We start from the raw sequence: 21,756 nt of genomic DNA, 5'->3' as shown, positions 1-21,756 counted from the left end.
GCTCTCATGGTTAGAGGTGCCCATGTTCTACTAAGGCTTTTTGTTTGTAGTGTGGCCAGTTTAGCAGTTCTACAGCCATGTTGGACCATCCACACTACAAACAAAATGCATTAGAAAAAGGATTCTCCTAGCTACATCAGACAGCTTAGTGCTACCATGATTATATTTCAAGTGTAGATTGTGCCTGTTTCACAGGTTTCAAATTGGAAGCATCATGAAAAAAAAATTGTCCTCCATTGTTCCTCCATCAAATACATCTTCCTGGTACTCTGATCACCACGTCAGACATCATGTACTTACCCAGTAGCACTTTGGAGTCTTTCCTTCAGTCAAAGACATTAAACCACCACTCTCTAAAAGGCTTATGTGAAGATAAACTTACCAGAAACAGCCATAGTATCACTGATCCAGGCAATAGAAAATATCCAGTCTTTGTGTCCATCCTGAAGAGAAAAAAGGACAAATCAGCCTGTCAGATTTATCAGTGCATATATTTTACATACCAACTGCTAGCAAATGCGCAACTAGCTGTACAGTTTACAAAAAAACCTCCCTGTTCAAGGTACAGCAACAAAAGGAAAGCCTATTAAAATAGACAATTGTGATGGCAACACCACAAAACTTGTAAATTTTAGTTTATTACCTGAAACTACTTTTAACTTACTTTTTGAAATAGATTTCAAATAGATAGTGGCTCTTTAACATCAGTGGTGAGTAAAGAAACCTCATGATGAAGAATAAACTTCATTCAGTCCCAAAATTTAAGTTTGAAGAATCAGCTGTTGCACTTAGAGAGGTGCAGCCTTTACTTTTGAAAAACAATCACATTTCCTGTGTATTTTCTCATACACACCACTACTATTCATGTAATCAATCATGTTCTAAATTTTATATTAAGAAGCTATTAAAAATAGTTATGTATTTACATTCCATGACACTGCAGCTCTGGAAAAATAGGTCAGGCTGGAAATATGGGTGTCCCATACACACTAGTTACTCATATAGTAAAGCTAGATAATTCAAGGGATGCCACTGTAGTCTGTTCACAGAGAACTGTGGGCCTGATGCTCTCTTTTCATATCAGTGGGAGTAATTCTGCGTAAGAGAGGTTGAGTCACAGTACTATGTAATTGAATAGGAAGTGATGTCCTATAAACCTTAGAAGTCAGGCTACTCTGCAGTTGGTTATCACCCTAAAACAGCTACCACAGACATTATGACCTCAGCTGCTGTGACTCATTGATGCTCATGTGAAGGTCCTGCCCAAGAACAAAGCTTCCAAGAAAACACTCCCTTTAACTTTAAGAAACTTTTTTAAAAAGGTCTTAAGATTTTTTTTATATTTTATTTTATTTTAAATGGAGCCTGGTACAGTTTACATCATATGCAGGCAAGAGCTACAGAACTCGAACTAACCCACAGAGCCCAATTCTGTCCTCAGAATCCATGCGCAAGTCACAGTGGCTTACAGAACGATCCATTGACCCCACACAGTATCATCTCACAATATAGTTTTTATGCTAAACAGCCCGGTTTATGCCTCAGTTTACTGTGTGTGTAAGTTTTCCATTAGCAACTTAGGATGTTGCTAATTTCTAACCGAAGGGTAACACTTGTCTCCAAACTGGGTCTGTTGGGGGATGTGGCTTACAAAGAAGCTCTTTCTACATTGCTCATTAAGGACAGAATCAAAACCCCAGGATCAGCAGAGTTGACTCATCCCTTGTACTGTTTGCCTGTTCACTCTTCCAGACTAAAAGGAATAGTTTTAAAGATGTGCACAGACCACATTAAACAGGGATGTGTCTCCATATCTCCAGTGCATTCACCCTGACACTTCAATTCTGCATTCTTCACTGTAATACCTACTGCAGCGGTGGGCAAGCTTTTTGGCCCGAGGGCCACATCTGGGTGGGGAAATTGCATCCAGGGCCATGAATGTAGGGCTGGGGCAGGGGGTTGAGGTGCGGGAGGGAGTGTGGTGTGCAGGAGGGGGCTCATGGCAGGAGGCTGGGGTGCAGGAAGGGGGCTCGGGGTGCAGGAAGGGGGCTCGGGGTGCAGCAGGGGGCTCGGGGTGTGACCCGGCACTGCTTACCTAGAACGGGGAACCACAGCCTGAGTCCTGCAAGCCCAATGGGAGCTTTGGGTGTGGAACCCACAGGTGAGAGCAGCATGCAGAGCCCTCTGCCCCCCGCATCCTCCAGGGGCCACAAGGACGTGGTGCTGGCTGCTTCTGGGAGTGGCGCAGCACCACGGGGCTGGCAATCCCACAGGCCGGATCCAGCCCATGGCCCGTAGTTTGCCCACCCCTGACCTGCTGAATGACTCTGTACCTTGCCAATATATGTTAACTTACATCTCCCACACAGACGGGATCAAGCGTAGGCAGACGATAAATCGCAAGGCTATTTGGATTGTCTCCTCCTGTAGCCAAAAGCGTCCTCGAAGGGTTTAGCTCAATTGCATGAATCCCACAGCCCTGCTGGTTTACCATATCAGGTTCTCGGTCTTTCAGAATAGGAATCTTCGTAATTTGACCAGTCTGGACATCTACCACAAACAGCTGAAAGACAGATGTACATGAAGTTGTAGAGACAGAGCCATTGAACCAAATTCACATCATAAGTTTGAAGAGAAACAAAATGGCAGGTCACTTGATCCACTCTCTATCAGAGTTATGGCATTGTCAATTCTCATAATTGTGCTTAAATTCAAAGCTAAGCCACAAAAAATTATGTTCAAAGAAATGCTACAAGTGTGATTAAAAGGGACAGAGTTAAATTTTTAGTAGTGGATTTTAAGGTAACTTCTTAAGTGTTACCTGTAAGAACAGAAATCCAGCACTCAAGACAAAAGTGGTAAGTTGACTGTTTCTTTAAATCCAAAGATAGTACACTTAGGGTCTACACTGCAATTAGACACCCGCACCTGGCCCATATGCCAACTGGCTCAGGCTAAAAGGCTGTTGAATTGCAGAGTAGACTTGCAGCTCTTGGGATGCAGCCTGCCTGAACATCTACACTGCAATTCAACAGCCCCTTAGCCTGAGTCCTGCAAGCCCAAGTTAACTGTCCCTTTTAATCACACTTGTAGCACTTCTCTTAACATACCCTTAGTATCAAAGGCTTTTAAGAAGCTGAATTAATGAAACGGGAAAAGACCAGGGAAAATGTTCTGAAATTTTCACTTTGCCAGATACTTCTATAATGGGGTCGGCACAAGAGTTTCTGGTGCTCAGAATGCAGTTTATATTTACGTATCATTTCTTTGTCAGTTGCCTCAGAAAACTAATAATTATTTTCCATTCCCTAATAAGCATCAAATGATAAACATTGAGTTAAACCCATAACATTTAATATAATTGTAGATCTTACAGTTGCTATCCCACACATCTACACATCTGTGTAAGCCAGAGAAGTCCCATCTGCACTGTGGTGTGGGATGAAGTCCATTTTTATTTATGATATGAGAGTCTAGGACTGCATACTCCTTTCAATACACAACGGCGTTCCCACTGTTACTGATGGGAGCTTTGCACAGAAATCAAAGTAGAATACAGCCTTTACAGAGTATCTGAACATCGCATCTTGTTCAGTATTTATGGTCACATTCAGCACCCCTCTCCTTAGGATTATGACTATTTCTTCCCTTCCCCCAAAGTATTGTCTCCCCCCTCTCATTCGTGTCCTACTTTCTTCCAGCAGGAACTCCCAGTTCCCACCCTCTTTATTTTCTCTTCTTTATTTCACCCATCAGCAATTAAATAAGTAGTGCAACCATGTGCAAGTGCCATCACTAGGCTTGGAGGCTAGCATTCTAGTGGGATTAATGAGAGACAGGGCAGTTCACTCCACTCAGATTAATTGAGTCAATGTCTGCAGACTGAGGAAAACAGCATTGCATTAGTTACACTTGGTTAATGTTTCGAAGGTTTTCTTCACAACTGTGTGTGTTAGAAACGTCTTTAAAAAAATAAAACCTTTGATTCTGTAGAATCTGAATATGCCAGATGTATCACATCAATACATCATACAAGCTGCATCGGGCACCCAGGGCAGGCATTTGACACTGTAGGTGAAAGTCTAAAAAACTGACACTAATGCAAAACCATTAGGGTCCCGCCAAATATCTACAAGAGGGTTGAGAAACTGGAGACCCACATAAAAGGGGACTCGGACAAACAATGTCAAGGTTCATTGACACCCAATCCTCTGCTTTAATTTTTTTGGTCTTCCATGCTTAATAGCATTCACCTACAGCAAGCAACCGAACTAGCACATTTTAAGTTTCAATTTGTTGCTCATGCTATGAGCCTGAGACAGTACTCTACCCTCCTTCTGTGCCAGCCTGTTTTGTCAGTCCTGTTCTATGTTTCCGGTTCTCTTTCTCCCTCCCCAACAGATTGCAGATGAAATCCCTTACTTCTACTGCATGTCACTGTTTTCTTAAATTCCACTGCAATGATAACAGAGATATTTAGCTGTGTTAAGGATTTGGACCTAAATTGTATGTAGACTATAAGCTCTTAGAGGCAGGGACTGTTTCCATGAGGTGCCTAACATTTTTGAATGATCTAAAAATAATTAAGGCAAAGAATAAAATAACCAGAATAGCTTGAGTTTAGCACGGTAACCGAGACCATCATGGGGCAGCAGGTGTGAAAAAGGGGAAGCGGTGGCCGATTTTCAATTTGCACTATCGATTGCCTACAGGTCTTTCTGGTTTCACTACATTTGCTCATGATCTAGTAAGAATCACAGAAGCGTAGGACTGGAAGGAACTAACAGGAGGCTAAACGCAGCCACTGACATGCCTATTGAACTGGCTTTAATACAGCCAGTAAGACAGCTGCCATGCTGTCCAACAGTGCAAGAAGCAGGAAGGCAGAAACCATGATCCTGTTATCAATTCATGCATTCAGAAGTGTGAAATATTTGGCTGCTTTAAATTCAATAGTTTTTTTTTAAACCCAGCAAGTTATGGCATCTAAACCTTAAGTCAGAAATACCCTATTCCCCATCATTTGCTAAATGTCCCAAACAAACCCAGGACATCACTGTGACTGAAAATAGAAGTATGGATGCAAATGCTCTTCCAGGTGTTTATAGCAGTCTGGTCTCTATGATGGTTACGAAAGTTCTGGAATGACTACACTACAAAACCCTAGGGGTTTTCCTTTCTCACCTCCCCATCTCAAGTGAGAATGAGAACTCCCCCCTCAATAACTCACCTTTGGGTGGAACTTGGAGGCCACTTAGGGATCTGGGGGAAAAAATTGGTCCTGCTAGTGAAGGCAGGGGGCTGGACTCGATGACCTTTCAAGGTCCCTTCCAGTTCTAGGAGATTGGTATATCTCCAATTATTACCTTACCTTACCTTTCATCCTGGTCTGCGCTCAAAAAACACAACTCATGGGGCAAGCTTATGCTCACATGCTAAGCACTGGATAGCTGCCTATATCTGAATGGTTAGTTATGTAGATTTGTTTATTCTTTAACTTCTTTCATAAATGTATTAACTAGCAGCAAAGAGTGATTTGTATCAATTGTCAGTATGCACTAACATGGCATCTAAGCTTTAACCGGACAAAAGAATGCTTTGGCAAGAACCAGGAACCAAAGGATCACACCTAATTTGTATCAAATGGAGCAGACTCAAGCTGGCCAGTGGGGAACAATCTTGTACTAGCACAGAAACCAACTGGATGACCGAACAGACCTTTCCCATCTCTAGCTTCTATGATTCTGAATCAGAGGTATAGGCTGTGATGTCTACGCTGCTCAAGGATCAAGAAGAGAATGCCTGGGTCAATGTAAACATAGAATGCTGGGACTTGCAGTTGCCACAGCCACACCCTTTTAGCTTATGGATACTACGGTTAAAGCCCTGCACGGATACAAAATTTCTATCCGCATTCGATCCGTGATCCACAAACATGGTCTGTGGATATGTGCAGATTTGCAGTGCTCTAGCTATGGCTATGGCTACATTTGACCCCTCTCATTGTAGCTTCTTTGATTACTACCTTATGTATTCTTTAGAATTTGTATTACAGTAGCACCTACAAACCCTAGCAGCAATCAGGGCCCCATTGTACTAGGTGATATACATGCACTTGGGAGACAGTTCCTCCCTCACAGAGCTTACAATCAAACTAGACCATACAAAAGAATTATCTCCACTTTGCAGTGGGAGAATTGAGGCAGACAGCAATTAAGTGAGTTGCTTGAAGGTCACACAGTTAAGCCTTTGGCAGAGACTGAAGTTGAACCAAAATCTCCAGAGACACAGGCCAGTGCTTTTACCACACAATCCATCCTTCCTCTCATAATAAAGTACTTTAATCAGTTTGCAAGTTCTTCTGTCAGTTCCATTTTGGTTCTTTACTGCAAGGAGGAAAGCCAAACTCATCAGTACAGTACACACAGCCACATGACTTGCATGCCCCATTTTATCTTTTGTAACCAAAAAATGTTTGGCTGGGCAAAATATAGTCCTACAAACTCAATGACATTTCTCTGTCTGCAACATGATACACTTAGAATACTCCATCTGACAAATTCCAAAATTCCAGGGAATGCTCTATGCATCAATAGGCAAAACTATTGATTTTGATGAAAACTGAAAAGTGGGGAAGTCTGATTTCCACTGACTACAAACTGCAGAGAGCTCATTTACTGCTGAAGAAATCTCTCTGGCATACTGCAGCTGCGTATGCACCACAGGCAAGATCTTAATATGCTGCTCTCATTGCTTATGCTGGCTGAACTATACCCTCAATAAGATGTGTGACCCTCTAGTTAGTGTACTTTCTATAAACGCCGTAAGTGGGCACAAACTTAAATTTATACGGTACCAGGTTTGTGCCTGCATGCTGACTTTTCTTGTGTGAGAAATAAGCACATTATACTGTACTCCTTTTGCACAGCAATTCTTTCAAACTCTTGCAGGAAGTAACATTGCTACTTCTGTATAAACTAAACTGTATTTTGGTTATTTATGTCAGCATTTGAGTTTATTGTTGACCAGGACTGTCTTGCTGAAAAGTAAGGTCACTGAGAGTTGACAGCAAGTTTGTCAAACCAGAATGGAAAGTGGGTTACAGTAGGTTATGCATTAGCCTTCACTCTTTAAACAGTAATATTTCTTCATGAAAAGTTCAAGCTCTCAAACTGGTAGGACTCCCTCACAAAAGAGATTGGAATAAGCATAAATCTCAGTACCTCCAGCATAAAACCCACTTATCAGTATCACAGTACTGGTGCTTCTTAAGGGATAGATGTGAAGAGAGGGTAGTGGCCTTATGGATCAGTTCATGCATAAGGGGCAGTGTAGAACAGGAACATTTGTTTGAGAAGCTAACAAGTGGGCAGAAAGAGGCCATCGGTTCTATGCCATGTGATGAGCACAATAAGAACCAAGATAGAAATTACGACAGCAGAGTATAAGCCTACTTGCAAACTTGAACACTAGCCCTTAGTACCAGAGACCAAATGTCACATTACACCAAGATGGTTTCCCTAAGACACTCAGCAATTTTAATTACAAACTGTTTTCAGGTTGGGGTGACGCTCGTCAATGAGAAAAGAGGGTTATTGTTCTATTTGCTGCACGCTGAAGCCTAGTTTGTCAGTTTCTTATGTGCCTCTCCCATTGTGTTTAATTCCAAGTGGCTGTCAAGACAGTTAATATTTTTAAACAGATTGCAAAGGATGCAGAGGGAAGAGACTGAACCTACCAATGGGCATCAATTTTGACACCCCAGCACATATCTCCCGAGAAATGCCAAAACAGAATTTGAAGAAAAATATTAACGCACATGAATGCCATCACGCAGCAGGTGGCAGAACAGCAACTACTTATGGGAACCAAAAAAAATAGTCACCTATTTATCAACATGCAACTGAAAGAACAGGTCTCCTTTAGAAGCTCATTTGCACCAACTCAGATTTAGTCTGTTCAGGAGGCTGCACCTTCAGGGTTACAAACTTTAAATGTAGCCTTACAAGAGAAGAGACTGAAACCCTGATACCAGGGAAGAACATCCTACTCCTATATCCTCCATTTCAGACACAGAGGGTATGTCTACACTGCAATTAAACACCCACGGCCGGTCTGTGTCAGATGACTCAGGCTCGCAGGACTCAGACTCTGGAGATGTTTAACTGCAGTGTAGATGTTCGGGACCCTACGAGCAGGGGGGAAGGTCTCAGTCCAAATGTCTACACCACAATTAAATAGTCCTGTAGCCCCCGAATCCTACAAGCCCGAGTCAGCCAACATGGACCAGCCATGGGTGTTTAATTACAGCATAGACATACCCTAAGAGGTAGAGTGGAAAGTACATTGGCTTGCAAAGGAAATATTAAGCCATGCTTTCTCTCAGGGGCTATCAGAGCCTGCATCCAGACAAGCGGGAGAATTACCATGGACACTCTCTAGTAGCAAAGTGCTGCAATGTCAGGAGCCATTGTGTTCCTCATGATTGTCTTGTCATTTAAGAGGAAGAAAAAGTGCTCTTACCTTTGATCACCACCTGGTCAGCTCTGGCACAAACCCAGGACTGATCACATGGGACTAGTCTGCTGATCTCCTTAAGTGCAAAGGAGACTGGGCCCGGTGCTGACATACAGCCTCCTGCTTAGGCCATAAATATTCAAACACAAACAAGGGCTGGTGACTTGCAGCGGGACTGCTGAGCCTCTGAACACAACACAATAATCACATGGCGGGGAGAAAGGCTGTCTAATTGGCATTAGCAAGCAAACCACTCATCCCTTTGAAAAGCCATGTCAGAAACAACAGCCAATAAAAGGAAAACTTGAGGTTCTGAGCCCAAACTTAGCTATCAGTCCTGACAGGGTGAAAGAAGAAATCTAAGAGCAAGGAGTGCTGCCTCCCTCTGCTAGACAGGAAGCAACTGACAAGCAAGTCCATTAGGTAAGTGGAGTGACATCATAGCTCTAATATTTTCCAGTTTGAGCAACAGGAGGTCCCCTCAACTTTTACTACAAACAAGAACACTGTATGTTCTGGTAGATGTTTTGAACCTGAAGCTGCAGAGTGATCAACTCATTTTGGGGGTTGCGGATTAGTAAAAAGACCTTTCCCTAGAGCTATGAAGATTAAAGAGCGAGGCCCCTCAAACACACTCAAGTTCAGACATTCCAGCCCCCTTTAGGGTGCCACAATGTTGTTTCCAAGCACCAAATCTAGTCATCTCCCACACAGCACTGAAGTTTCTCTCTCTAGTCTGTTTGCAATGATATCCATCCCTGTTCCTCTGCCTAAATATCTGGTACCAATCATTGGTATTTAGATACTGTTATATGGGCCTTAAAACATCCTTTGACAGACATGTAAAGGTCTCTCAGTTTGGGAGTGGGGAGCAGTTGCTAGCTCTATTTGGTTGTGTGTACTGCAGTGGCACTAGAGACCCCAATCAAAGGAGAGGGCTTGTGACAGAATGCAGCACTTTGTTCACACCCTACACACTACTGTAATAGTTTTTGTACAAAGTATGCCTTGTGAGGTATCATTTGAAAACTCATTATTTGCTGCTCACTGTTCTGGTAAAATGAGTGGCAACACTGAAGATACAAGATACCCCCATATGGCATTAAAAACACATATCAAACCCCACAGCCCTTCCCAAACAGAAGCTGGCAAACAGTTCTGTCTGAAACAAAGGAGTATGTGCTCTACTTCATTTGCATTCAAGCAGTAAACAGAGTCATCAAGTAGGAAGGGAAACAAAGAAAGCTCAAACAGGTGAGAAAAAAAAGCAGCAGTGACCATCCTTCCACAGACTTTGTCTCCTGGTACACCGTTGGAAATGTTTTTCAAGAAGTGGACTGAAACTAGAAAAAGGAGAACACACCCCAAGGGACCCTTCTCTCTCTCCCTGCCCGCTGCATTCACTGCACCTGAAGTGACAAAGGAAACATCTGTTCAGCTGTGGGAGAAAGGGCTCTGACCTACAGGGTTTGGTCAGTAAGACTGCTGAAGGCATATGTTAAGAAACTTTGCTTGAATCTGAAATAGTTTGTTAAGTTAAATATTAGTAAATGTCTTGTCTTTATTTTTCTTGTAATTTTTTTTTTTTTTTACTTTAATGCCTCATTACTTGTACTCACTTAAAATCTTTGTAGTTGATAAACTTGCTTTGTTGTTTTATCTAATCCATTGTGTTTAAATTGAAGTGTCTGGGTAACTCCATTTGGTGTGACAAGTTGTGTACATATTATTCTTTTAACGAAATAGTGGACCTAATATAATTTGTATTGTCCAGGAGAGGGCTGGGCAGTACAGGACAGACATTTCTGTGGGAAAATCCAAGATGGGGCATATTGGGATCACCCTGCAGTCTAATCAAGACTGGTTGGAGCTGGAGTGTAACCCAAGTGTGGCTGGCAGGCTACAATTAAACACAGACATGGTGTAGCTTGCATACTAGAAGGCTGTTTGTGAGCAGGCAAGGTAGCAGCTACTTCATCAGGCTCCCTTCTTATGACCCTTTGACCACACTCCTGTCCCTGTTCTTTTATTAGTTGTCCCCCGCAATTAGTGGGTTTCTGAGGCCCTGTGGAACCTCCCCTTAGGCTGGGGGGGGGGGATCCGTTAGCATGGGGCAGGCTTCGCCCGCCCCGTTTCCCGGAAACCCAATAGATACTTCAGCACGGCATTGTTAGGGCCCTTCATTTTCTGTTTTATTTATTTCCCAAGAACGTATCTGCATTTATTACCATAACAACAAAAACAGGTGAAAAAAATATTTTTCTGGGTAAATATTGGGGTTTATTTTGGTGGACAGAAGGAAGGGGGAATAAGTATTCAGTAGATTAATGCTTTGATTAATGGAAATCAATGTGGTTTGCTGCAGAACTGAAACAGAACGCAAAACACAATGGCACCTCCGAGTTTAAAAAAGCAATACATCTCCAATCTTCAAATAAAACTCTTCATTTGAACAAACAGTTTTACTGTTGTAGACTTAGAACTATTAGCCTATAAATATTTATATTTAATAACTGAGTCACACCATTTGCAGCACATATAGGAGAAAAGGATGGAGTGTTTTGTTTTGTTTTTAACTTCTTAATACTTCCTTGTGTTCTGAAACGTATTCTGATACAGATTTTTGTTTTCTTCCATTTTGTGCGTCAGATCTTTAAACAGGTATCCGCTAACAGCTGTTAATGTGTATGCGGTGAGTGTGATATTCATCACTGTGATCAGCTGAACATGGCACTTCAGAGCATGCTGAGCTGAGGCTGCGGGGGGGAAAGGGGACAGCAAGGGAGGGGTTGGGGGCTAGCCTCCCCGGCTGGGAGCTCAAGGGCCAGGAAGGACAGTTCCGCAGGCCATAGTTTGCCCACCTCTGTGCACGAATACGTACTGGGACATTTATAGGAAAAAATTAAGGACCCAGAAACTCAAACAAAAAGTTACTTCTGTATCTAATAGAAGCTGTAGCAACTGATATAGCTGTCCATCTTCCTTACATTGGCTTATGAAGTGACCAACCACATGCACTGCAGATTCATCAAAAACAAAGCCACAGCTAACATTGTGTCAATACATTTTAATTTTATGATGAAAAGTAATTTAAATTTTGTTATGATCTAGCCAAAGGCAGCTTACATAACAAATGCAAAAAACAGTTGATGTGAAGTTAAAGTTTTCATTAAAGTAAATACTATGAGCTAAATCCTTTACATTAGTGTGGACTACATGCAACTCAACAGAAGCTAATGAATTACTCCAGATTTACATCCAATATAGCACAATTTAGCTCTTTGTGGGAATCGGTTAACTGTCCTATTGTTAGTGCACATGACTATAGTGCATGGAATATTTTCTAGCCCTGATTTTCTAATTAAATGTGTGGTTTAAAACCCTATTAAATATGCACCATAAAGTGAACAAGCTAGAACGGCTATAAGAACCTGCATTTTTGCATTTCCTTAAGCTTTCACAGTCATGAAGAAGCAATGTTGCCTTCCACCTTTTGCTTTTTCTCTTTTAATAAAGGATATTGCCTGTGCTTCATATCGACATTTAAATAGCCCCCATTAGTCTCTGGCTTTTACACCTCACTGAGATGAGGGCATAACAGCAAGGTTAGTTCCCTACTTTTACTCCTCAGCTTTAGCAAGTTTTCCACAAGACTCTCTTAACAAGGTAGCAGCCCATTTGTACCTTTGTAATGTACAGATAAAAAGTGCAGAATGAAGCAAAAACCGCTGCAGCCCCATAAGGCCTACAATTGTCATGCAAGGACAAAAATATTTTGTAAGCATTTATTGTGTTTCGCTAAGTCTCCCTCATGTTAAACTGTCCCAGCAGCAGTCCCAGAGCAGGAAGAATTTAAGTGGAGAGAGGACAAGATGTTAGACTCTGCTCAAGCGTTGTTTTAATTATGTAGCTATTTTAATTTATATAGCTAGGCAATAATTCTCATTAAGAGATATTACAAGCCAAGTTTTCTAAATTCAGCCATTTCTGTTGTAGCCATCACTACACAACAGCACAGTTATACTTTTAAAGAAAAAAATAAATGAGAAAATACCATTTCTACCAATTTATTAGAGCTAAATGCAATTTCCTCACATTTTGCAAAATATTTAAGCCAAAAGAGTTAAATCAGCTTCTCATATACCATGTAGTTAGTCTAGGTGACTTGGTGCTGTGTCATTTATCAGTTTGCTCCAGCACATACTCTCTTTTCGTGAGTCTCCTCAACTTAGCGTAAGGCCAACATTTATTTCTCTGTCAAGCTTCATGTAGCTTGATATGTGCAATCCTGGCCCCATTTTAGTCAATGGACATTTGCAATGACTTCAGTGGAGCCAGGATTTCATTCAACAGAAATAGAAATGTTTATGTTTTTATTTATTTAAAACATTCACTTTAATATTCTCTGAGGTGTTTGAAATCCAAATACTGCTGCACTAAGAACCTGAAAACGTTTAGCTTCCCCAGAAGCAAATTAATCTAGTTCACATGCCCAAATGGAATGACATTAACAAAAGTAAACCAAAATGGTAAAAAATTGATATTTAAAATTGAGTTTAGCAATTTAGGACCATAAAATTGAGAAAATTTGGCATTTAGGTGTATGATTTTTATCTTCATATTACCCTTTTAAAAGCACATACAGAATATGGTATACAGAGAGCAACATGTACAAGAATGAGTAATGAGAAATGGAGCCTTATTTTATTATTAGCCTTAGTTACTAAACCAGTCTACACCTCGACAGCTACCTTCCATAAAAGCCAATAATGATCAAATCTTGCCATCCTCATGACAAAAACCAAGACTCAACTGTGCCATCGTCTTTCCAACAAGAAAAGAAGTAAACTCCTCTGATAGAAAGGAGAGAGGCTGGATCTACACATAGGCCAGGCATAAAAATAGTAATTGTAATTATCAGAGGAAAAAACAAATAAGTCACACTTACTGTGTTGCATTTTGTCCCACACACCACTTGTCGGTGGTTCAACCATTGAGACGCAAAAACTTTATTAAGGGTCCCAAGATGAAATTCTCTCTCTTTCAGGAGACTGGGAAGTTGCTGTGCTGCATATCCATGCAACAAACGGTGGTAGCTGGATTCATTCTGCAGCCGAACCTCTCTGCCTTTCAGATAGTACACCAGAGACTTTTTTACTGGGGGGAGTCTTTTCCTTTTGTGAGCTGAGTGATCCCAGCCATACTGTGAATGACAATCAAAATTCAATGCTGTAGTCACAGTAGATTTTAAATAATTTATGGTTCTGTATTAAAGAGGAAGTTATCAATGAACAAATGAAATCTTGTAACCTACCCTAAAATACTATACAAGAGGGTTAAACCCATCCCAGCATAAACTTCAGCCATATTAAGACTTTTAAAATACATATTTGTCAGGCAACTATCACCGCAGGGATGTTGTACACCAATTCTGACTGCAGCGTGCTGCTGTTTCAATGAAATTTAAAAGATGCCTATGAGCAACAGGAAATCCCAAAGCACTTTCAAACAGCTGAAAGTATCCCAGGTCAAGATAGTTTAATGATAGGTCTAATTATGTCAGTTTTGACAGAAACGTATCAAACCCAGAAAGCTTGGGTGTGGGGGGAAGTGTTCCAGCAAATAGCTTCCTGATTCAAACACAAAGGAGGAGAGGTTTTTAAAAGTGCACAGCCTGGTTCAATACCGACCTGGGTAGTAACCTGAGCTCCAAAGCACCTCCTCCCACTCCGTTTACAATCACTCCGGAGCATCTAGCCCTACTGGCCTGCCAGTGACTGAAGAGGAGGGACGGGTGGGTTTATCAGGACCCAGACTAGTAAGTTTCCTACACAGGAGCAGCAGCAGCGCCCGCCCGCCCGCCTCCCTCCGCCCCAGACCCCGGAGTGCGAGTCGGTTACAGGGTTCGAACGATCGAACCAAAACACGGGCAGCAGCCGGAGCCCTGCTCGGGAGCAGCCGGGAGGTGGGGATGGGGCCCCCCGGCCCCCTGCTCCCCTGGGGCCCGCCCCGACAGCTGACACTACGGCTCCCCTCTGGCACCCCGCGCAGCAGGCTAGCCAGGTGCCAGCCCCTCTCCGGGGGCGGATGGCAGGTGCCAGGTGACCCAGGGCCCAGGCCTGGGCGGACAAAGCCCCCGGGGGCGGCAGCCGAGCGAGCGGCAGGAGGCTGGTCGGCCGGGACGGAACCGGCTCATCCCCTCGGTTACTCCCCACCCCGACTCCCCCCGTTACCAGACCTGAGCCGCGGGGTCGATTAGCGCCCGCCCCCGGTATCTGTTCCCCCCATTACCTACCTAGTCTCCCCTCGAGCCTCCACCGGCCCGGGGGCGGGGGGAACAGACTCCTGTCCGTCCCGGCCCCGTCAGCCCGCCCCGCCGCCGCGGCTCCGTCCCCGAGCCCCCCGGGCCCCGTCACCGCGGCTCCGTCCCCGAGCCCCCCCTCCCCTTTCCCTAGAGCCGACACCCACCCCGGGCTCCCGCCCGTTACCTGCACCCTCTGCAGCCCTCCCCCCGGGGCTGACCCGGCCCTTCCCCCGCGGGCAGTGACCTAGGCCCTGCCCTTTCCCTCCTACCCCAGCACCGACCTCGGACCTTCCCCCCTCTCCCGGAGTTACCTGCCCCAGCTCTCCCCGCGCAGCGTCCCCCGGTTTCTGGGGGGCAGAAGGGGGGGCCTCGATTACCTGCTCCGCAGGCAAAGCCGCTTCACGCCTCCATGAGCTGAGCCCTTGCAGGGTTCCCCGGCCGCGGCCCTTCCCCCGATCCCTGCCCCCCCTCTCCCCGGCCCTTCCCCCGGTCCCTGCCCCCCCTCTCCCCGGCCCTTCCCCCGGTCCCTGCCCCCTCCCCGTCACCTGCCTCCCCCGGGCCGCGGCCCTTTCCCCCGGTCCCTGCTCCCCCCCCCCGTCACCTGCCTCCCCCCGGCCGCGGCCCTTCCCCCGTCACCTGCCTCCCCCCGGTCCCTGCCCCCTCCCCGTCACCTGCCTCCCCCGGCCGCGCCCCTTCCCCCGTTACCTGCTCCCCCCGGAGCCCTCCGGGCGCCGCCGCAGTGGCAGCCGCCGCTTTCCGCTTCCTGCTAACTGTTTTCCTGGCCATAGTAGGCGGGGGAGACACCGAGGCCCGGGCCCCACATGGAGCAGGAGGGGGAGGCGGCCGCCAGGGGACGGGGCATATAAGTGCGGGGGAGCCGGGCCCGGTCACTCTCACCGCCCGCAGGCCCAGCCGGCCGGGCTTCACGGTATTTTACGCCCCAACGACAAGTTTACGGCAAAGCTCCCGCCGCGCGGTTTCCTAGCAACCGCCGAGGACGGGCAGTGCGGAGATGGGCGCTCGCTGCGCAGCGCCCCGCCCTGCGTGGTTGCTAGGAGAACGGGGCGGACGTGAACGACTCAGACCCGGCCCTGCCTCAGAGGCCTGGTGTTTGGCCTGCGAGGCCCCGCGCGGCCTGTCGTGCGGACCACAGGGAAGGCATCGCGGGGCGTGATCTGCCCCTCGGCCTGACCCCCCCGCCTCGCCCTCTCTGCCCCTCCACGGGATCTGCCTCTGCTGTCCCAAAGCGAGAACCACGTCTCCTCTGCCCACCTGCCCCGGGGTGTGACCTCTGGTCTCCCCCCCCCCGGGTGACTCCCCCCTTCTGTTCCTCTGTCCCTCGGTGTGACCCCCCCGTTTTTCCCTTCAGAGCGATCCCCCCCGATGCCCCTCTATCCCTCAGTGTCACACACCCCCATCTTTCCCCCTCATGATGATCCCCCCCCTTCTGCTCCTCTGTCTCTCAGTGTCACACACACACCCATCTTCCCCCTTCTGCCCATCTACCTCTCAGCATGACCCCCATGCCTTCACCATTCCTGGGTGATCCCCCCCCTTCTGCCCATCCACCCCTTGGTGTGACCCCCCCATAGTGATCCCCCATCTGCCCCTCAGTGTGACCTCTGGTCTCCCCCCCCCAGGGTGATCCCCCCCGTTCTGTCCATCTACCCCTCAGTGTCATGCTCTGTCATCCCTCCCAGGATGATTCCCCCACTTCAGCCCCTTGGCGTGACCCCCTCATCTCTCCTCCTTGGAGATGATCCCCCCCCTTTGCCCATCTACCTCTCAGCATGACACACACACCCCGTTCTCATTCCCCAGGGTTATCCCCCCTTCTACCACATCTACTTCTCGGCGTGATCCCCTTGTCTGCACTCAGCATGACCTCCCCGTCGGTCCCCCCAGTGTGACCTCTTTTGCTCTATCTGTCCCTCCGTATCACTCCCCCATCTGCCTCCATTTAGTCCCCAGTCCAACCCTCCCATCTATCTCCAGCATGATCCTCCCATCTGACCCCAATTTATGCTCCACTCTGATTCTCCCATCTCACCCTGGAGTCCTATCAAAAGGAGAGGGAGATGCACCAGGACATAATGGGTCTTCTCAGGTGGCAAACCCAAATGCTGCAGACCTAGATTGACCTACAAGTCCAAACAGCCCAGACTTCCCATTCTTTGCAATCCTTAGAGAACTCCATAGTAGCAGCTCCCTACACCTCCCAACATACTACATGGCATCATGGGACACATTCTTTCTCCTACCACTTCCCTCCAAGTCTGAGGGACCACCAGGACAACTACAGCTTCACATAAACCAATAAGGATTCTCACAGGGCAGAGTATGGGTAGCTATGAGAGACTACATTTGTGCACTGAAATGGGTAGAAATGGACAACTCCAGCTGGCCCGGGGCTCTAGCCAGCCCGGGGCTCCTCTGGGCAGGTTGGAGGGAGGGGCTTAGGGCTCTGCCTGGCCCGGGGCTCCTCTGGCCATGGGGGTGTGGGGTCAGACACAGGGTTCCTCTGTGGGAGGGGGGGTCTCAGTGCTTTGGCCACGGAGGGGCGCAGGGGGTCTTGGGACTCTAGCTGCAGAGGGGAGGAGGAGGTCTTGGGGCTCTGGCTGCGGAGGGGAGCAAGGGGTCTCAGGGCTCTGGCTGCGGGGGAGGGGCATGCCGGTGCAAGGGGTAGAACCAGGGTATAGCCTCCCCAAAGGGGGGCTCCACCCACTGTCCATGACCAGCACAACTCCTGATGGTAAAACAACTCCGAACTACTGTTCCCGCTCTGGAAAAGAATCTACCTCCAGAGTCTATCTCAGACAGTAGCCAAATGGGATAAAAAGGCTAAAAGAGCTTATGAACACTTTTACAACCGAGGTCACTCAGAGATCTGCCAGGTCTAGAAACTGGTGACTGTGTTCATGTTAAATTGGATGGAGAAAAAGGATCCACAACTCCAGTTGTCATAAAGAAAAAGAATTCAGCATCCAGGTCATACATGATCGGGATTGACAGTGGAGAGTTCAACAGAAACCACTAACATCTATAGTTTTTTTTCCTCAGAAAGAACAATCAGCAGAGCAAACTCTGCAAATGCAGATGGAGAACAAGAATAATAATAATCAAGAATTCCAAACCGACACAGCCAGTTGTTGCAACTAATGGACAGCCAGATGACCAAGTTGTTACATGTTTGGGTTGTGTAACTTGAAAACCAATACAGTTCAGAGACACTTAACAGACTGATACGTACTGAACTTCAAAGACAGTATGATAGTTGTAAATATTGTAAATGGTAGGAATGTAGGACTTAAAAGGGGAGATGTCCAGCCAATAGGTGGCACTGTATGCAAAATATCTTATTTAAATGAACCTCAGCCAAACCTGGTGGAAATTTAAGGATATTATGACAAACACATCTGGTGTGTATAAACAAGCTCTGTGGCCGGTCCATATATAGTACAGAAGTACAGAACAATAACCATGTTTGACACATATCCCATGCCAAAGGTTGACAAATTGTTGGCGTGATTAGGGTCTGGAAAGTACATCTCAACTTTAGATCTGACCAAGGGCTACTTGGTAGATCCCTTAACAAAGGGATCTGGAGAAACAATGGTCTTGGCAACACCTTTTGGCCTGTACCTTTTCAAGACCATGCCCTTCAGCCTTTCCAGTGGCTGATGGACACAGTCCTGTGACCACACAGTCAGTATACAGCAGCCTACATACACAATATAGTCGTTTACAGTTGTGAGTGGGAAAAACACTTCAAGCATATATTGACAGTCCTATGGCCCTTGAGGAAGCAAGCCTTATTGCAAACCTGGCCAAGTGCCATTTGGGATTTCCTTAGGGTGACCAGATGTCCCAATTACCCCCCGCCTCCATCCCGATTTTTTACACTTTCTATCTGGTCACCCTAGGTTTCCTGAGGTAATGTACTTGGGATATACTGTCAGAAACAGAAAACTTAGACCTCTGATTGGGAAGGTCCAGGTCTTGAATTATTACCTTATTCTGCCAACCAAGAAACAAGGTAGGTGATTTTTGGATTGCCAATTTTGGTTGGACGTATTCCTTGAGGTTTCATCACATGACATAATCTTTAATTGAAGATTAATCTTTAAGTACTGGAGACTCCAGGACAATCCTGGAGGGTTGCAACTCCAACCAGCCCTCTTCCACCCTGATGTCACATGACAGTTCATACTCCACACAGATGCTTCATATGTGGGAGTAGGGGCAGTGTTGTCCCAAGACTTTGATGGGAGGAAAGCATCCAGTACCCTATATCAACCAAAAACCATTTCTATGAGGGAGGGCCTACTTGACTAAAGAGAAAGAGACCCTGGCAGTAAAATGAACAGGAGTACTTGTGGCACCTTAGAGACTAACAAATTTATTTCAGCATGAGCTTTCGTGAACTACAGCTCACTTCTTCGGATGCTGTAGCTCACGAAAGCTCATGCTGAAATAAATGTGTTAGTCTCTAAGGTGCCACAAGTACTCCTGTTCTTTTTGCGGATACAGACTAACACGGCTGCTACTCTGAAACTTGGCAGTAAAGTGAGTCATAGAAGCGTTGTGATATTATTACGTACTGATCATTATAACTGATCACGCACCCCTCACTGGCTAAATACCAAGAAAGACACCAACCCCTGGATTTTGAGATGGTATTTGGCCATGCAAACCTTATGCCATCCAGATGGCCCACAGACCAGGGAACAAACATCTGAACACAGGAGACAGCAAAGCCTGGACTCAGACACTCCAACACTGGTCTTAAGGATGTGTGTGTGTATGATGGCTTGGATAAACCCCACACTGGAGAAATAGGGGCTCAGGAACATCTCTAGGTCTGGGAAGCCCTGCCTCAGCAGGGCTGCTGGCATGTTCCAGCTGGAAGAAGGATTTTAAAGGGCATTGCTTCAGCACAGCAGTGAGGCAGGTAGAGAGAGAGACAGACCTGCATTCACTGCTGCAGAGGGACTAGGCCAGGAGGGTATCTCCTGCAGGAGGACTGCAGCATGAAGCCAGGACTCCTAGCCTGAAGAGAACCTTGGGCCGGGTTTCCAAGGACAGCCGCCAGCCATAATGCACCCTGAGGAAGGACAGAGTGGTACAAAGAGAACCTGGGAAGTGTTAGCTGGATTGCCGGTAGTGGACACCTTCCTTACGGTGTTCAAGAGGGCCCCTGGGTTGGCTCTCCATGGAGTGGGAAGGCCTAGGTTCTTCTACCCATACTGCTAGGTGGGGCTCCTGCCCCAGACAGCAACCGCGAGGCAAGAATTCACCCGCTCAGACTGCCTCAAACAGCTTATAATCTGAATTATCCAAGTGTCTGCCCAGCCAGTCCCAGTTCTCCCCACATACCTTAGCTCCTTGTTAGACAGGTCTCCTGCATCCATCCATCCCTCCATCCATCCCACCCCCAACTGATTCCTAGTTCCAGTGTCCTTGACCTGTCAGTCACTGACTCCCTCCTTCCCCCGAGTTCCTTGACCAACCTGTGTTCCCCCACAGCCTACTGACTCCTCTGCCCCACACAAGTTCCCAGTCCGAGTCTCCCCACCGCAGCTCCTCCTTCCAGTCTCCTTGCCCTGCCCATCCCAACCTTCCCTCCTCCCTGGCTCCTAGCCCCAGCCTCTCCTCCCCCAACCTCCCAGTCCAGTCTCTTTGCCCAACCAGTCTCAGTCACAGTTTATCTTCCCCCCAGTCCCAGTCTCACAAGACTCCTTGTCCCAATCTACTCCTTTCCCTCTGCCCTGTCCACCTTGTACCCCCCATGTATTTGAATCATGTCTTCCTTCTCCATACTGCCTCGGTGTCAAGAGAGTGGTCACTGGCAGCACAGGAGAGACAGGCTCCCTGCTTCCAGTTCCCGTGGCCAGCCCAACCCTCATCTGGAGCAGCTGGCAGCAGCCATTAGCGGGAGAGTCCTGCTTTGTCCTTGTAATCCTGGGCTGGAGACAGCATGCTCAGCTATCATGCTATGTCACTTTGTGGGGATGGTGCACATGGTGTCTGCTCACACACAGGAGCTGTGAGAGGCTCAAGAATGATCACTGAGGACAAAATCTTCAGAGATTTTAGTTGCTAAAATAAATCTCTGTGATTTTTTCAGAGGCTTATAATTTGGGTGGCTTTTCATTGGGCAGGCAAAGGTTACATCCCTGACACAAGAGGCCAACCACCTGACAAATTTCAAGTCTCTAGTTCAAAGCAAGGGGGCACTAGAACTTTTGAACATGGCCATGACAATGTACTATTCTCTAGCCTCATTCTCAGAAATGGCTGGGCATTTCCAAAAAGGTTCAGATTGAGGTGCACACCCAGCATGGAAAAATTCAGCCTGAATGGTTAAAGTCTCGCATGTTATAAGAAATGGAAGACAAGATCCTATAATGGAAAGTATTGGACAACCTTATGGGTTCACAGACCCATCATTAATAAAGTGTTAGATTATCAAGTGTCAGCTCTCTAACTGTAAAAAACAAACCTATTTTCCTAGTGTATATATGGCCCAAGACAGGGTTAAAGCACATTTCTTCTGTTCAATTTTCATGGTATTAAGCTCTTTTGTAACTATTTCAGGGTTGTCTTTTGCTCAAGGAGCATGTTAGAAGTAAGTTTGTTGCCTTTCTGCCCATAAGCCTCTGAACTGGTGATCCTAATTAAACATTGTCTGGTGTGTTGCTATATTCTAACAATGGGTTACTTGAATCCACTACTGCAGGGGTAGGCAACCTATGGCACGAGTGCCGAAGGTGACATGCAAGCTGATTTTCAGTGGCACTCACACTGCCTGAGTCCTGGCCACCAGTCCAGTGGGCTCTGCATTTTACTTTAATTTTAAATGAAGCTTCTTAAACATTTAGAAAACCTTATTTACTTTACATACAACAATAGTTTAGTTATATATTGTAGACTTA

General features: G+C 46.1%; 1 protein-coding gene across 2 annotated transcripts in view; it reads right to left on the bottom strand.

Moving 5' to 3' along the window:
* Nucleotides 1-15,783, bottom strand: part of DCAF12 (DDB1 and CUL4 associated factor 12) — a 37,483-nt gene extending 21,700 nt beyond the window's left edge. The window contains exons 1-4 of one of the 2 annotated variants that reach the window (XM_045020724.1): nucleotides 15,527-15,783; nucleotides 13,466-13,720; nucleotides 2,357-2,563; nucleotides 383-443 (exon numbers count right to left, since the gene is read on the bottom strand). In XM_045020724.1, the coding sequence (XP_044876659.1) occupies nucleotides 383-443; nucleotides 2,357-2,563; nucleotides 13,466-13,720; nucleotides 15,527-15,607 (604 nt within the window). In that variant the 5' untranslated portion in view covers nucleotides 15,608-15,783. Of the gene's footprint in view, nucleotides 1-382; nucleotides 444-2,356; nucleotides 2,564-13,465; nucleotides 13,721-14,207; nucleotides 14,366-15,526 lie in introns of those variants that run through there. The other variant, XM_045020725.1, reaches the window with a different exon arrangement.
* Between the last annotated feature and the right edge of the window lie 5,973 nt (nucleotides 15,784-21,756).

The sequence above is a fragment of the Mauremys mutica genome, chromosome 6 (assembly GCF_020497125.1).
Source record: "Mauremys mutica isolate MM-2020 ecotype Southern chromosome 6, ASM2049712v1, whole genome shotgun sequence".
In the NCBI taxonomy this organism is placed as follows: Eukaryota; Metazoa; Chordata; order Testudines; family Geoemydidae; genus Mauremys; species Mauremys mutica.
Note: the sequence above shows the minus strand (reverse complement) of the source record. Positions and strands in the feature narration are given on the sequence as shown.